The sequence below is a fragment of the Cyanistes caeruleus genome, chromosome 9 (genome assembly GCF_971803275.1).
Source record: "Cyanistes caeruleus chromosome 9, bCyaCae1.hap1.1, whole genome shotgun sequence".
NCBI classification, from domain to species: domain Eukaryota; kingdom Metazoa; phylum Chordata; class Aves; order Passeriformes; family Paridae; genus Cyanistes; species Cyanistes caeruleus.
In genome coordinates, this window is record NC_141709.1 from 2,662,910 (window position 1) to 2,680,227 (window position 17,318).

Genomic DNA, 17,318 nt, shown 5'->3' on the forward strand with positions numbered 1-17,318 from the left:
TTAACATGCCCATGCCGTTTATTACTCAGAAACAAAGGTCGTGTTATCTTCCGAGAGAAGTTTCTTGGTTGGGTGAACGAACAACTGCTAGTGGAATACTCCGAATGGATGATGAATTCAATACTGCATAGCCTGGTTTTGGACATGTGGTGATGCTCGGTGCAGAATCCCGGCTTGTTACATTCCCAAGGCAGTCTTGTTGCACTGGTCAGGCTTCCCGTGAGGGCTGTGCTTCAGGAGAACTTCCCTGCCTGAGGTGGGGGGCCAAGGAAGCCTCCTGCCTGCTTGGTGGCAGCCCGGGAGGGAGCAAGGCCCAGCATCTTCTGGATGTTCTGCAAGAACAAAGAGCAGGGTAGGTCAGACCATGGTGAGGGAAATGAAGAGGAAGAAATCCCGACTCTGCTCACAGAATAGCTGGGCTTGGAAGGAACCTCTGGAGATCATCCAGTCCAACCCCACCAGCCAAGGCAGGGTCACCTGGAGCAGGTGACAGGAACAAGTCCGAGTGGGTTTGGAACATCTCCATGCCCTCCCTGGGCAGCTGTTCCAGTGCTCTGCCACCCTCATTGTAAAGAATTTCTTCCTCACATTGAGGTGGAACTTCTTGCTGTTTAATTCATGGCCACTTCTCATCCTGTTGCTGGGCACCACTAAAGAGTTTGACCCCATCCTCTTGAAACCCACCTTTGGGACATTCATATGATGAGATTCCCCCTCAGTTTTCTCTTTGGACTAAACAGGCCCAGCTCCTGTAGTCTCATTAGAGATGTTCCAGACCCCAAATCATCTTTGTGGCCTCTGAAGGACTCTCTCCAGTAGCACAAGTAGAACTTCCCACTTATTTCAACAGATTCAGGTTCTCACCCACATACTCTTAATCCATCTGGCTACTGTATATTGAACCTCTCTCCCTAAATGTTCAAAATCAGCTCAGCATGGAGCCAGACAAGAATAGCTGGGCCATTCTTCCCGACCCCAACAAAAGCCTCTGAACACCAAATCCACATTTTGGATGAGGATTCTTTCCCATTTTCAGCTGCACACCCCACAGTCAGCTGTCTTTACACACACTATTTTTACATGAAACACCATTGCAGTTTAACTGCAGTGCAGGTTCCCAGTGCCTGCCCATGGGCAGACTCCTGCAGCCCTGGGTTTTCCCAAATTCCAGAAAGCACTGCTGGTGGTGGCCATGGGAGCTGGAGTCTCCTGATGCAGCTGGAATTTGGGACAGCAGCATGGCAACCAGAGCGTGTGCCAAGTGCAAGTCAGGGGCTTAGTCCCAGAATTAACACGAATGCCAGTGCTGCACACAGAACAATGGGGTGCTGGAGACATGCAGGATAACAGGACATATAGAGCAAACCCCAAAACCTGACTATTGGGATGACCTCATCTGCATCAGAGCGGGGTGTTTCAGTGGAAAACAACAAACAGGGGAAGAATTAATTAGCAGAGCCAGGCATAAGCCAAAACATCACGGCAAAATATTTAAATTTGAATGTTTTTCTTGATTTTTGTGAAATTCCTTTTAAATTTCGCAACAGTGCAACTACAAAGAGCCAAGAGTCTCATTCTTCACTGTAAGGAATTCCAACTCAAGATGCTGCTCCTGCAGTGCTGTCTAAACAGGGACATCTGAGATGCAGGGGAAAGAAGAAAACAACTGTGTCCTCCTCATGTCACCACCTGAGTGCTGCCTAACGAGACAGCAAAGGGAGGAAGGATTCTCTTCAAACCTGAGTGTCCTCTCCAAAATAACTGTAAGGATAGGTCAGACAGCAAGGTCACAGAGCTCTTGAACTTTTTTATCATGGAAGGAGAATAAACAAATAAATAAATAAATAAATAAATAAATAAGAGAGAAGAAGAAAAGGAAAAAGAAAAAAAAACAGATAGTTTTGCAATTCCACAGTAGCTAAAATAAAATCAAATCAGGATTTATTCCAGCTGGAGATTATGAAAAAGAAGGTTTCAGCCCACACACAAGGAGCACATGAAGAGGAATTACATCAGGTTTAGTCCACGGCATACATAAACCAGCCACTGGGTTGATGTTCAGCAACTGAGTATGTTTGAGAGCATTAACTCCTTGCTGTGGTTCCTCTCAGAGTTTCTTCGATGGAGGCAGGGCCAGAAAGGAGGAAAGGAGCAGTCAAGGGACAGCCCAAGCACACCAGAGGGTGCTGCAGAGCCAGCAGCCCGCAGGACCCGTGTCCTGTCAGCTTCCTAGCGGCTCACCCGCGGAGCAGAGATCCCAGCAGGGATCCATGGAACCAAGGAAGCCTGCACTGCCTCCTCCTCGCTCCTTATAGCAGGGAGAGAGAGGACAACTGTGGTGCAAAAGTTTATTCCAACTGCTTGAAGAGGAAGGGAGATGACAGTCTGTCGTAATTCCAGAGTAGACACTCCTGCATTACCCTTCCACGCAGACCCTCCTGCTCTGGAAGGCAGAAAGCATCACACACTAGCTCCAAAGCATGTTTTGCTGGACAGCAATCCTGAAATCTACACCTGGGAGCACCAAAGATGGGGCAAGGCCCAGCAGAAACCTTGTCCCATCTGCCGTGGGCCACGTTGGACAAGGAAATCTGCAGATTCCAACACAAGCACAACCATCACCCTCAGGACAGAGGGACGAGTAAGATTTAGGGATCCAAATCACTCATCTGAGCTCTTTTGATGTTTTCTCAAATGACTGCAGGAAGCACAAGAGCTGCTCCTGCTTTGGTCTTCAAACCCAGAAGGGAGCTCAGACAAGGCAGCAAGTGGCTCCTTGCCCTAAGACCAGGCTCTGTGGGAAAGTACAGTCCTGGCAGTAGGGATAATTGCTGGCTCCCCTTCCCACTGGGAATACATTTCGGTGAGAAGCAGCCTAATCTACAGTTCAGATGCATGTGAAAAGGAAGTGAAGAGCAGCAAACACCCCAGGAACAGCAGCCTATCCCTCTTCCCAAACAGCACAGGTGAAGGCTGGGAGCTCAGAACCAGGAGCAGCCACAGAGGATGTAACCCTGACACTGCACCTCCCACCCAGGCCAGCAGCAGACTTTCCCAGATGAAAACCCAACAGCTCAAGGACCCTTGGAAGGCCTCTCCCAGCAACCCTCCTCTCTCCAAACAGGAAGGCAGGAGGAACTAGGGGACAGGATTTACGTGCCAGGGAGAGCTGGGAACAGTGCAAAGGAAGTTACTCACTGTGAGGTGACTATTTTGGGAGATGCTGGCCAGGTCACAGGCAGCAAAGCTTCCCAGTCAGTGTTTGAAGAGTTTATCACCCCCACATGAAGAGAGTCCCTGATGCTGCTCCTGCCTGTCCCACTAATGTCACTTCAATCACCACCCAGGCACTCTCCCACCCCCACAGACTCCCCTGCTGTTTTTTCACACACACCTCAATTCCTGCTCTACCTCTGAGCTCCACAGGAATATCTCTCTTCTCTCCCTTTGATGGTTTCACAGGCACCTCCAAGATTTAAGGAAAGACTGAGGGACTGTGGTCTCCTTGGTTTGTTCACAACCTTTTCCCTTATTTTTGGTACATCCTCTTGTGTCAGCAGCATCAAGCCAGACACTAACTCCCACACCACTTGTCCTCCCCTGGGCCAGCACCTGTTTTGACACCAGCCTGGCTTGATTTCCCCTTTTGCACACAGTGAAATACAAAGGATCACAAAACCTTCACCTCCAAGGTCACAGAAAGCACGAAATGCAAGCCTTTGGCACCATTTTAAGCCCTTAATTACTTTCTCGCTCTCTCCCCCGGCCTGTCACAGCTCTCAAGTCCTCTCCCCAATGCTGTTATCACCTAGCTTCTTTCAGATAGCAATAAAGCCAAGAGCAGGATGCCAGCAACAATCACAGCTTCAGTTCTGACCTCTTGTGCAAGCTAAGGTGTCCCTGCCCTTCCCTCGAGTAGGAAGGAGGAAGAAGCTGAGCTGCCTGACAGCTGCAGAAGTGCAGGAATTGTTAACCACGATCACGTAGATAAGGCAGCACTCCTTACACACAGAAGAATTGAACACATGAAGATTGAAGTCTCACACCCTTCTGCAAAGAAATAAACTCACTCTCCTCCTCCACAGGGACATCAGCAGGAACTCTCAAGCACAAGGACAACTGTTTCCCAGAAGTCGTATGGAAAGCTCAACCCACTGCATTAGAATTAGCCATAGGAATTGTATTTTTGGAAAAAAAAATTGAGGGATTTTTCAGCAAGAGAGTTCCCCAATCAACCCAATGGGTGCAGAAACATCTTGCTGGTGGTGCTATTCAATTTCCTAACATAATGTGCAACACTGAAAAGAAAGGACTTTCCATGTAACAGGTAACACAGAGCAGCACCAGCCACGATTGCCTGAAGGAACAGCATCAGACCACAGCATCCCAGGAATTCTGGAAGGTGATCCTAAGAGCTCAGTGTCTCAGTGCTTTCAAAGCAGCAAACCCTGCCCTAGTCACAGGGAAGTGAAAGTTTGTCTTGCAGCAAAGAGAGTGAGGAATCTCCTGCCTGGCCTTAGGTGAAGCTGGGCCTGCTTGGAGTGAGGGGTGCCCAGATGAACCCCCAGGTGATCCTTTCAGCATAAATGATTCAATTCATTATCTGCTCTTGCACAGGACCAGACTGGGATCCATTTCAACACAAGCACCCAGTACAAAGGGCTATGGGGAATTCCATCCACCAGCATGCACTCTGTGACTGAAGGAACTCTGTCTCATGGAGCTGCTCCATCAAGCTCCCCCCAACTCCTGGCATTACCACTTCCCTTTGCTGATCTGCTTTAGGTCTAAGTCCCTCAGTCTAAGTTTGGTACCCCCAAGGAAAAACAATAAATGGGTCAAGAAGGAAAGCAGTGAGAATTCAGGAAGTGAATCAAAGAAAAGGGAAATATAAATAAAGAAGAGAAAGTAATTTGCAGCTAGTTGCACCAGCATTCATCCAGAGTGTATTAACTTATCCCCAGCACCCTGTGGCAAAAGTGGAAAACAAAACAGACTTCTTGTTGTACTGAGAAGGCCCTCTTGTCCTCACCAGCCATTCTGACACTTGAGCTGACAGTGAAGCTTCCTGAACAGGTCCCTCACTGATATACTCATGCTCTTCCAAAAGATGGGACTATGGAGCTTTGCTGGAGAGGTCTGTGGAGCCTACTCTTGGCTTAGCATACCAGACCCCCTCTCTGTGTCATGTCCCTAATGCTGGGAGAGACTTGACACCAAAGGTACAGTTCTTAAGACTCTGAAAAAAAATCAGGCAGCCAGCAAAAACAGGAAGGACAAACCCAAAAGAGGAGCTTTAACTGTTGCCTCACTTTTCTAGCAACTTTATGGACTGATAAAACTTTTATAGAGCTGCAAGCCACCTAGGAAGTTCCCCCTAAAGATGCTGCTGTTTGTAAAGATGCACATATTGCTGTAAAAGTCATGATTACTAAGGAGTAGGATTTAGCTTCTGATGGAGACAATCTCTTGGTATGGCAATCAAAAGTTATCACACAAGTCAGGAATCCATCTCTGCCAACTCTCTCCCAGAGCCCTGATGCAAGTCTCCAGCCAAATCTTCCAGGCCCATCCAGGACAGCGACTGTTTTAATGATCCCAACCTAAAACTGCTTTGAATACGAGGCACAGGAATGAAGACAAACACAGAAACCACAAACAGATCCAAGATTATACGTGCAATACTCCTCTTCCTGGATGGGGATATGCTTTCCCTGCTCCAGGGAAAATGTACTCACCTGTCTGATTGACATGGTGCAGAGAATGTAGAGGAAGATGAAGGAGCAGTCAGTGTAATCCTCACCCAGGAGGTTGCGGTGGGAGAGACCTTGGATGTAGGAGAGGGGGATAAACGGAAGCTTTGCCACCACTCGGCCGTCAAATCTGGAAAAGAGAGCACTGGATCACCACTGGAGACAGCAGTGAGAGCTTCTGGATAAAGAAAGAACAAGTGAGCATCTACAACAGGCCACCACAGCAGGTAAGACCACATGGAAGGCTAAAAGGCCTTGCTGTGTTCTCCAGCCCCTCTCCATATGCTATACCTAGGAGGATAAAGACATATCCCATAATCAAAGTGTTTCCTAGTGATTTAAGTGATCAATTGGACAAGCTGCTGGTTCATGAAATCTTGGTGTTTTGCAGTTTTCTGGTGCATTTTATTTCTAAGTCAGATTTAGCAGATCAGTTCCCAGAACACAGTCAGCACTTCAATAAAAGATGAATGAGAGAATAACTGCAGTTACTGCAACAAGACAGACCCTTTGCTTCAAGCAAAACAGCATTTTTTAAACCAGAGCATAAATCAAAGACACCTTTTCTTTCCCTGGGGCAGCTGTGCTCCTCAGGATGCCCAGGAGAGCCATCAACAGAATACTTCATGCCCCCAGTTTCTCTGCATTAGCTGTGGAGATGAAGGCAGTGCAGAGGCAGGATGATACCGCATATTCCGAGCGGCATGTCCTGCTCCTGGAATCCCTCCAGGCCCACATTCCAGGGCATCAGCCAGAGTGTGAATTTTGGCCAGTTTGCAAAGATTTCTCCCAAGCCAGACAGTCAACCCAATCTTTTGATGTGGATGTGTATGATGCCTCATCAGCATGTGCATATTTGGATGTTATTTTCTCAGCATGTGCTGATTTTCGAACAGGTGTTTCTTGTTTCAAGAGATCCTAAATGAGCCTTCTTTCCTGTGGAGATGCATTCACACAGCCACGGCTCAAACACACGCCAACTTTGTTTACATCTCACAGGCAGTTTGGCAAAAGAGCTCGGAACGGATGTTTATCTCCCTGAAACATCCCCCAGTGGCTTAAAATTCTGCGTTATTCCTGCTGTGAGAATGACAAGTACTTCAGCAGTAGCACCCTGAGGTACCTGCTTTTAATTCCAGCAGGTTTTCACAATTACCAAGAGGTACCAGAATGCACGACTCTTAGAGTAAGGCAGGGAACTGATTGCATGAAAAAGTTCCTGGAGGAAAGAGGAAATTGAGACACACAGAAGGTAATTTCTGCCCCAGGTGAAAACCCTGGTGGCTTGGAGGCCAGTGCTGCTGCAGATCTCACTGCCATAATGAACCTTTTAAGCCACAACAGCCCCTCAGCTGTTTGTCTTGGGCACAGCATTCTGCTCTTTGGGTTTAAACCAGCCTTGCTGACACTTCCACATTCTTCCAGCACGGTCCAACCTGCTGCCCCAGGACTGCTGACACTCCAGGAATGACAGCAGGAAATCATCTCAGTGATTTCCAGTTTGGCTAAGGGGGCACTTGGCAATGAGGTGCTCAGAGAGTAGCAGCATCTGCAGAGTACCTGTCCAAAGGCTGCTGTCTCCACACAATTCCTGCTCCTTTTTTCCCAGCAGCCATGAGCTCATTCAAGAACAGGAAAAGCAGCAAACGTGGCCACAGCCATTGCAGGTGTCAGCCACCCTTTTCCTCCTTTTCCTACCACACCCACGGTGCCTCCATGGATACTCCTACTGCTCAAGATTCCCTCTAAAGAAAGAGGCAGTTAAATAAAAGACATGCCCAAAGGCTGACATCAATTCTCTGCTCAGCAGAATGGTCTCTGTGGGCAGGAATCCTCAAAAGAGGAACAAGACAAGTAAACCTGGAAGACGTTTATTGGTTTTTTCTCCTTTTTCTTCTTTCTTTTTAAGTTAGTATCTATGGAAGGAGGAGCCATGTAGAATTTAACCCAAATCAACCCCTTCCTACATACAGTTCTGTAATACTTTTTAGACATAAATATTCAGAACAACTGCTTCTTCTCCCTCTAGGAAAGTGGGTACAGTGGGGTAAAGCATTTTTAGTTTGTTTTTTAGTTTGCTTTAGGGGCAAGTGCTGGTGTTTGTATTGTACCCAAAGAGCAAGGCAAGCACTTGGAGAGCAACCCTACAAACATCCACTCAGACCCCTCATTGCTCACAATGCACCTCCAGCCCTGCTCAGGGCTGCAGTGAAATGAGACATCACTGACTCAGGACTGTACCCAAATTTTAAAATCCTCCAGTGCTGGGTTGCTTTGCTCTGCTCAGAACGCTCAGTGCTGAAGTCTGACTAAGCTGCATAAATAAAGGATCCACACAGTGGCACTTCTGTTATTATGTTACCCCATGTTTGCAATTTATCCACCCACAGATCTCCAGTAAAATAACAATTGACTGTATCCTGGGGACTGCCAGCACAGAATCCAAAGGCTTTGGTGCCCAAGAATGTAAATTCCTGTTTGCAGGGCAAGGATATTGCCCAGATATCAAGCAGCCTCCTAAAGGTTATCCTAACAACATTCCTGTCATCTTCAGATTTAATATTTCGAGTGAATCAAGTTCTAAAAGCCAAGCACAGCCTTTCAGATTTGCATATCTGAAACAAAGCTGTCTATAACCATGCAAACCAGTTTGGGGTTTCTTGTCTGTTTGTTTTTTTTAAACTACACCTATCCCAGGTCACTTTTAAAACAAATGAAGCTTGGAGCCCATGCCTGGACCTGTTTATATCTGATCACCTCAAGTAGGGCAACAACAAACTCTGCAATTACAGCTCATTCCTAAGGGCAAGGGAGCTGACCCAGTTTTGTTTGCAAGAGCATTCTTTGGTCACACCATTACAGCAAAGCCAAAGCAGCTGAAGACTGAAGAAGTTTGCCTGACATCCACCAAACTTGCCTTAACCAGGATGTTCCCATACAGAAAAGGTATTAAAGCTGTGTCTAGCTGAATGCAATTTGCTCAGTTTGGTTGTGTTCAGTATTCAATGCTCCCTCTTGAGCAGAACATGCATGTGATGACCAAACCACCACATCTTCATATGAAATATGGATTCATTCATTCATTTATTTATGGCTCTTGGCTGGACAATGTCACTTAAACACATCAAGTGATGAAGTGGAAAATATGTTTCCAACAAAAATTTCAGAAAGAAATCCAGAAGTTGATACTTACATGGAGTTGAACATTCCCATCAAGGCAGTGAAGCAGAAGCCAATGGCAAACATGGATTTCATCCGAACCTGCAAGCAGAAAGGTCAGAGATATTTCGAACAACAGGCCCACACTGAGGTATTATGAGCCTTAAAAACAGGCTTTGTACAGATCACTGAAATCAACAGTGAAAAAGGATGGCCCATGAGACAGAGGTGTTGTAAAGGTGACTGGAGAAGTCCGAGAAAGACTGGGTACAAAGGCAGCCACAGTGTGGGCCACTGATGGGAAGTTCTGCTTCAGAGAGACAAAACCAAAAAGTGCTCAAGAATTGTCCTGTCAGCTTACACAGGCTGGTTTTATTTTTTCTTTAAACCTAAAAAATCCATCAGGGGGGTTCCCAGAAGACTCCCAGTAGGGGATCATTACAATGATCAAAGTTATAGGAAGCCACAAAAATTAATTCTACTTTGCAAAACATCATGGAGACTTACAAAGATGAAAATAGCTAAGGCTTGGCATGAGATGAGGCAGTAACTCTGTGGCTCACACTAAAATTGTAGTTATTAGAGAAAATCCAGAAGGACCTTTTCAAAGGAAAAGCAGCTTTGGCTGCCAATTGAACAAAGTCTTTCTGTTGGAAAACTGATTGAAATCTTCAGCAGTTGGGAACTGGCTTTAAATTTTCATACCATTGACAAGTCTCTGTTGTTATTCTTCAGTTTCTCCTCTTGTCTCTCTGGAAAGACAAAAACAACAGTTATAATCAGTTATGTCAACCTAGAAACCAGAGTGTTTTCATTTCCAGGAAAACTTAACCTCTTTGGCTCTCCAAACAAATAACACTTCCAAAATCAACTCCAGCTCTCTTTGCCAGACAGTAGAAAGTGAAAAACTGTACACAGCCAACTGCTTCTCCACCACAGCAACATGCAGCAAGTCAGGCACAAAGAGAGGAGGCGGCTGGAATCACACATTCAGCATTTTTGAAAGAAATGCACCCAATGTCAGATTTGCTAACTCAACCAACTCACACAGGAGCATGAGCACTGCCGCCAGGAAACAAAAACTACCCCTCTGCCACAATCCCCAAAGGGAGCACTGATCAATTTGCTGCACACTATCATAAATACATTGAATAAATAAGGATTTCCTTTTGGAGGTCTCAAAAGGAAAAACCATGCACAGGGCTGGGATCTGCACCTCAGCAACGTCAAAATCCTGCTGGTCTTGGTAATGAATTTTGTACCCTTCTCACACCTAGGAGATTCTCCAAAGAGGAAAGATTTCCTACATAAAATTGGGCAATGAGTGTATTACTGTGCTTTGCAGGAAATACTTTGGAAATTTAGTGTATCCTTGAATCACCACAGACTTCAAAGATACTCAGATTTTTGAGAGGGTATTTTCCATGTCCCTCACTGGACAGCTGCTCTGGCCTTCAGCATTATCCACTATCTGTCACCTTTCCTGTCCCAACATCCCTGTCATGCCTTGTGCTCCTCTCAGACCGAGGATCCAGAGGGGCAGCCAGGGCTGGGAAGCAACAGCCAGCTGAAATAAGGATGTGGATAATGAAAGAATATCCAAAGAACAGCATGAGCAAAGAGGGGAGGATGCAGAATGACTGCCAAGGGCTATCCAGCATGGGAATTTCAAGGGATCCCCACTGAAGATTCAGTACCAGAGGCCCACAGCTCAGAAACTCCACAATTCTCTCCCAAGCCCCTGCTAAGCACAGGGACCCAGTGTTATGAAAAGCAACAGCAACACTCCTACCCAATTCCTTAGAAACCTCTTTGCTATTTCCACTTGCTCCTAACTGCAAACCATCCCCTCTGGCAGGAACCTTTCAGACACCTGTTTCCTGAGCCAGGTGGGAAGCTGTGTCCTGGGACATATCAGCAACCACAGGCCAGCTCTTCAGGAATCACATTTGGCACAAATACTTGTTTTTTCCCCTCTGCTGCATAACTAACCATCTATTTAGGTGGGCTAAAGGTTACACAGAGGAAAGAACACAGCTCTGATTTCCCAGTATACCTGACCTGTCTCTCACCTATTTCTACAGATTCAAAATGAACATGCTCTGGGTGGTCTATCAACCTAGATAAATGGTGTATTCCTGCCCAAACCACACATAAACAGCCTGTTAAGCACTTTGCTGGGTAGTTTACAGTTGGGTAAAGGCACAGAGAAAGAGGACTGGGATCCAAAATCATCTTACTCTGCTCATTGGAACACGAACCATGAGGATACAGGGATAGAGATTTGCCAGGAGTGAGGGTTTTTATTTTGGTTTAGTTTTGCTGTGCATCCAGCACTCGTGTGGACTCCTGGGAATGTCATTGTCTTCTCTTCCAGAAGCACATGGAGACAGAAAGCAGTAGCAAAGTTTAAGCTAACAAATCATCTCTTTAAATTGAAATGACAGAAGGCTACACCAATGCTAAAGGTGTCCTGTTCCAGCAGTGCCCAAGGTGATTTAGACACAATGTGACAAACAGTTCATTCCACAGTTAAAAATAAAGTTTTTAAAGTAGGAAACACCAAATTAAGCCTTCCCAAGCAACTTTCCCCCAACCTCCTTGTGCACATGCATGATTCATCCCTTATGAAACCAAGTAATATCATCCACACACCTCCTGTCTTATTCTGTGCACGAACAGATGGCAACTGAGGCAGGTCTGTACCACAGCTGTTACTTATCCATAAAGCCTCAGCTCAATATTTACTTTTTGTTAACTAAAATGGCAGAACTTGGAAGAACTCCAGCACAAGTAGATTTGCTGTGACAACAATGCCCCATCTTGCAGAATGATTTGACATCCAGTAAGTTACTGAGATCAGAGATTTCAAAACTATTTAACAGCTGTGAGTCATTTTCTGGAAGTCCAGTGTGACATTTAGGATCTGATTTTTCAGAAACATCAAGAATTCATCTTTGCATGAACACAAATGAAATACTGAAGTTATGCAGCACTTGTAAAAGAAAAACAGAAAACCCAAAAAAATCAGTGTCAGAATCTTAGGCTTGGCCAGCAAGCATCACAGCAAACAAAATCAGTGGTCGTTTCCTAAGTTCTGATCTTTGTCCCTTTGTGCTTTGTTTTTCATCTGCAAAACAAGATTATTTCAGTGTATAAAAATTGGTGGAGCATCTGAAGTCCTCAGATTCTACTGTTTATTGGTTTAGTCCAAGCACAAGTAAAATATTGTCTGCTAGGAACATAGCCTGGATGGTGCCTTGCAAAAAAGTCATTGTCACACTTTTTTTATTGAATGTTATCTGCAGTTGTTACATATGGTCACTTTCAAAGTTACCTTATCCACCAGTGTTCATCCCATGCAGGGATTAGTCAAGATTAAGAAATAAAGTGCACAAGAGGAAACATTTTGGCTCCTGTCCCTTCAGGAATCTAACGACAACAGGTTTTCTACCTAGGAAGAACTGTTTGAAGATGTGTTTATAATTCCCAAGCTTTGTACAGATCAAATGACTAATCCAGCTACCTGGTGTTACAGAGGAATGAGGAAACCAACTCCCAGGAGCTCTCAGAAGTGTTCCTGCCACAATCTCTGTAATAACTTAACTGAGCTTTGCTGCACGTTGCGAGTCCTGCAGATAGCAGATCCTCCTAAAACCTTTGAACACCTCTTTACCCTGTTCTTGCTTAGTTCAGTACTTAAAGAGTTACCCTAACCCAGAAAGAGTTCAGCTTACTGACAATGAAAAAGAATGGAAAAATAAATCACTGCCTAAAATTGAGCAAAACTGATTTATCAAAATTGAAATGAATCTAGGCATGGTTACAGTTAACATGAACATCTTCAGCTCTAAAGTGTTCAAATGAAGGGGAAAAAGAAAACAAAAAAGACCCAAAATCACAATTAATAGCTCCAGCAAGCTGCCATGCACTACAGCTGTAGTAACAGCCATGGATGTCAAGGCAAAAATGGGAGAAAGTCAGGGAGCTCAGCAAGAGGTGCTGCTCCTCTCAGTGATCCACCCATTTGAACAAAACCATCAGGAGGCTGGGTATCTCCTGCCTTGGAAGAGTAAGGCAGATGAATAAGCAGCCTTGAAAGGAAGGAAAGGATAATTACTTCCACCAGTTTCTCAACTTTCCACCATTCTTGAGGCAGCAGTCTTACCTATCTTCTTTTTCTGCTGTCGGCCTGCTGATTCAGTTATTGTTTCTTTCTTCTTTTCCACTGCGAAATGAAAAGACACTCCATCAGTTCTGCACTGGTGGTGATATCACCACTCCTTTTCCACACACCAAACAAACCATTTTGTCCCTCTGCAGAACAGGGGCACAAAAAGCAGCTAAGTAGGACTAAGAACATGTCCAGAATCAATAAATTATCAACTACCAAGGCTGGTTACACCGATCACTTAAAAACTGTAACAAAAAAAATTTCAAAACCCAGGATAACATACAAACATATTTAAAGGGTTAACTGTGAACTCTGTCAAGAGCCTGTAACACTGTGGACTGAGCAGCCTGGGGACAATTTTGGCTCAAGTGACCCTTGCTGATTTGTCATTAATATCAGACAGTACTTTTGATTCAGCAAGTGGAATGAAAAGAGCTTTGTGGCAAGCTCTGCTCCTGGTTATCTGCAGTGGGAAGCAAAATACAGCAAAGTCTGTGTTCTCCTACATCCCTTCTTCACAGGCAGCCATTCTCAGGGGAAATGCTGTCCAAGCAGGCAGCCACAGCCTCTCCATTCTTCAACTCATTAGTACTGAAGTATTTCCAATATTTTAAAGCAGAGCCTAAGGTCAAAGGTACTAAAATTCCAAATGAGATGCACTGAGCACCAACCACCACTGCAGCACAGCAGAGCCAGCACAGGGAAATGGGAATTACACAGTGAATGTGCTGCAAAGGAGGGTCTGGGACAACAAAAAGGGCTTTTCCAGGAAGCAAAGAGACATTTTCATTCAAGACCTATAACAAGAGTACTCCAGGAAGCAAAGATGATGGAGCATGACCATGGTCTAACAACAGAGAGCAGCCCTTTTTTACTGTATTTCTGTCAACTGCATGTAGCATATCCACTCTACCAACAAAGAGCCTTGGCTCACTGCTAGCTCACATTTACCTGAGTGCTGGGGCTCCCCTCCCTCCTGAAGTACCAGCTCAGCACAGACCTTCCAGCCCTGATTTCAAAGCCCAAAGGAAATGAAGACAGCCAGACTTCCAAGCCACACCAGGATTTGTAGAGCTGCCTTACGAAATGCCTGTGAGTCAGTCCCAACTGCTCCGAAAATCACATCAGCCCAAAGAAGTCACCTCATACATCATCCCTCCGTGGCAATGGAGTGAGTGAGACACAACTGCTTTTCCCAATGAACTAGAGGATCTCTGGTGGGCAGGGAGGAAAACAGAGAGGGAATTCTCCTAGGGAATACTGGAGAGAAGTGTCAGATGACATAATGCACCCAGGGCTCGCAGAACAGTGTCTCCATAACCCTCCTTATGCCAGATCCAGCTGCAGAAACCCCATCAGTCCATCCCTGCCCTGATCCACATAAACCCATGGCCCCAGCTCTAAACTCTAGACAGTGCTGTTAAGACTTATGCCAAGCCCAAGGAACTCTCAGCCCCAATTCCCTCAGGACAGTCCATGGGAACATCCACGTCAACACATCAGAAATTCCAGGGACAGCCTTCAGCCTTGTAAATTTACCCCTACATTCACCCAGAACAATCCCTGCAGCAGCCTCAGCCAACGCTGAGCCTCTCCCTAGGAAGAAGAGGACAGGAAGAGATGAAATTAAGGAGTAACAATGTCTGCTCAAGCACACTACCCAGCCCCTTTGTTTTCTGCAGATCCTAAGGATCGCTAGGACTCTCACGGGAGAGCTTAAAGGTCTCAAATGTGTTTTTTCCTGTTTCAGATGTGTTAGATAACTGCTGAAAGGTGTGGCTTAAGTGGTCCACTTGGCAAGTTGTAAGCACTCAGGTCAGCCAGCTGTACTCAGCACAAGAGGGAAAGGGAAAAAAGCAAAGCTGAATTTTTACTGACTCTTTATTCAGCTTTACCCTTTCTTTTTTTTTCTTTTTTTTTTTTTTGTTGGGGGTGGGGAATCAAAGGAGGAGATCAGAAACTAATTGAAATGCATGAACCTCACATCACTCCCTTCACAGATGAGAGCCTATAGAGATATATCTCTATCCTGAGAGATACCAGGAGAGTTATAAAAGCAAACAGCATTAAACTCTTACAGCAATCATTAAACCCTAGAGATTAAGCCCCGCTAACTGCTTTTGGAATTTAACAGCACAAACAGAGAGGACACTAAGTTTCAACTGGGTTTCAACTTCTTCTCTGACTTGCTCTTCTGGGGCCAATTCCACCCCACACACAGGACAAGTGGGATTCAAGTGAGGCAGGCAGAGATGCAATCCCCATCTGCTCCTGCTGTGGTGACAAAAGCCCCTAATGTCAGAGCTGTGCACAAACATGACTATACTTCAACTCCTCAGTTTAAATTTCCCAGGGGAAGGCTGGAATAAACTGGGCTGGGAAGAGCAATATGTGATAATATTGTTCTCTCATGCATTGAAGAGTGCTGTAGCCATAATGAGATATTTGTAAGGTAAAACCAGCTCTATTTTGGCCCCAGCTGTCATGTGCTGTCTCTCACTGCTGTAACTTGGGTAGGGTGTACACAGTTGAGGTTGAAGGGTCAGAATTTCTCCTCTGCAACTTGACTTCTGGTACAGACTGATACATTTAAACACTCCATGCTCCCTCCTGTTTACCATTTCTCTTAATATTTGATGCAAATCATCTGACTGCTCAACCTCAGCTCCCTTTTCCCTTACTCTCTGTTTACCCCCTCCCAAACCTGTTGTCTATGGAATGAACATGGGACTTATTTCCTAATATTTCCTAAGCTATTTGCTTCCAGTTTACATTAGGATAATTTGGTTTTACATCAGCTGTTTGTTCAGACTTTTCCATGAGTCCTTACTCATCCCCCACCATCAATCACCACTTTTAATCTTTACATAAAATGCTTTTTTATCGTGGTATTCATTATTCAGCCCTAGTTCTTACTTTCTACAGACCTCAAATTCTCCTCTTCGCCCCTGACAGGCAGAAATTGCATCCTGGAACATATTTCAGACATTTATTTCAGACAATGGCTGCTCATGTGCAGAAAAAAAAAGATGCCAGTACCAATCTCTTGCTCCCTCCTGTCCTCCATTGACAGGAGGGGCAAAAGGTCTTTGGCTGAGCTTCCTCCAGCAAAAGACCAGAATAAAGGACATAAATAAGCCCTGAGTACTCACATTTCTTGCTCTGCTTTTCCACTTCAGCCTTTAATCTCTTGTATTTGTCTGTCCGATAGACCAGCACCCAAGTTATACCTGAAACGAACACTCAGCCAATAATGAGGGAAGTAAAAATCTCATGCAGTAGTGCTGCTGTGGGGGAGCAAATCCACGTGCAGAAATTAAAATTTATGTCTACAAAACCTGTTATAACACAGCCAGCAAACTGCACCATCCCTTTCCTTCAAATCCTCCCATTCCAAGTCTCATGCAAAGTGGAACTGTAAAATAAACCATTAAATGAGCTACAGGTGTAAAGCTGGAACAAGTCTTTAGTTTTTACTTTTATTGATAAACCTGTTTTGCAAGTGTGGGATGAAGACTTGGGGACAGGGGGGATAAAGGGGATTTAGGGATACAGCACTCCAGAAACCGGACCTCTGATTTGTAACTACCCCGAAAGACACTTCATTAAAAAGCTGCCTCTATTCCAACCACTGAAATATAATTTCCAAGCAGCTTAAACCACTATCACTGCAAGGTCAGGCGATTTCTTCACACCCTGCATAAACAGCTATGGGGGAAAATCACTACGTCCTTTTCCATCCTCCCTCCTGGAGGGAATAACCCCAATTCCCAGCGCTTTGCAGCACAGCTCAGCACTGCTCGGAGGGGAAGGATTCACCGCTGTCCTTAGGTTCAGGTGACCCCGAGGGCCCCCAGTGCCGCCCCTTTCCCGGCTCCCGGGAGCTGCCGGCCACCCCCCGCGCACAGCCGCGCCCTGCCCGGCTCACCCTCGGCCAGCAGCGCGGTGCAGACGGAGATGAAGACGATGAGGAGAGTGTCGGCGAACATGGTGCTCATGGTGCCGCCGCCGCCCCCCACCCGGCAACGCCGCCGCGCACCCGGAAGTGCAGCCTCCACCCGGAAGCTGCCGGCCCCGTTACCTAGCAACGCCCGGAAGCGACCACCTGCGCTTCCGGCCGGCGCCGCCGGCTGCGCGAAGAGGCGCGGGAAGGGCGAGGGGCGGGCAAGGCTGGGCGGACGCTGCTCTGATTGGGCGAGATGGCTGTCAATCTGTCAATCGTCTGGGCGCGC

General features: G+C 45.8%; 1 protein-coding gene across 3 annotated transcripts; it reads right to left on the reverse strand.

Annotated features, from left to right (window-relative positions):
- Window positions 1–17,202, reverse strand: TMCO1 (transmembrane and coiled-coil domains 1). Of its 3 annotated transcripts, none has more exons than XM_023918058.2 (8): window positions 17,015–17,135; window positions 16,425–16,501; window positions 16,239–16,316; window positions 13,081–13,140; window positions 9,618–9,664; window positions 8,947–9,014; window positions 5,739–5,883; window positions 1–332 (listed from the first exon to the last, which is right to left on the reverse strand). In XM_023918058.2, exons 2-8 carry the CDS (start codon window positions 16,453–16,455, stop codon window positions 234–236), a joined length of 528 nt encoding a protein of 175 aa, XP_023773826.1. In that variant the 5' UTR covers window positions 16,456–16,501; window positions 17,015–17,135; the 3' UTR covers window positions 1–233. The 3 variants fall into 3 exon arrangements, with proteins under 3 accessions (XP_023773826.1, XP_086698636.1, XP_023773825.1); XM_086842510.1 differs by having other exon boundaries at window positions 16,906–17,018; XM_023918057.2 differs by lacking the exon at window positions 16,425–16,501 and having other exon boundaries at window positions 17,015–17,202.
- Window positions 17,203–17,318: the final 116 nt, after the last annotated feature.

Bases quoted from the DNA above. Each gene is read 5' to 3' on its own strand.
- TMCO1 (XM_023918057.2), bottom strand. From the start codon at position 17,084: ATGAGCACCATGTTCGCCGACACTCTCCTCATCGTCTTCATCTCCGTC. The intron at 9,015-9,617 runs GTATGAAAATTT...TTCTGCTTGCAG, and splicing joins ACAACAGAGACTTGTCAATG to GTTCGGATGAAATCCATGTT. The intron at 5,884-8,946 runs GTAAGTATCAAC...TCTCTTTTCCAG, and splicing joins ATGGGAATGTTCAACTCCAT to ATTTGACGGCCGAGTGGTGG.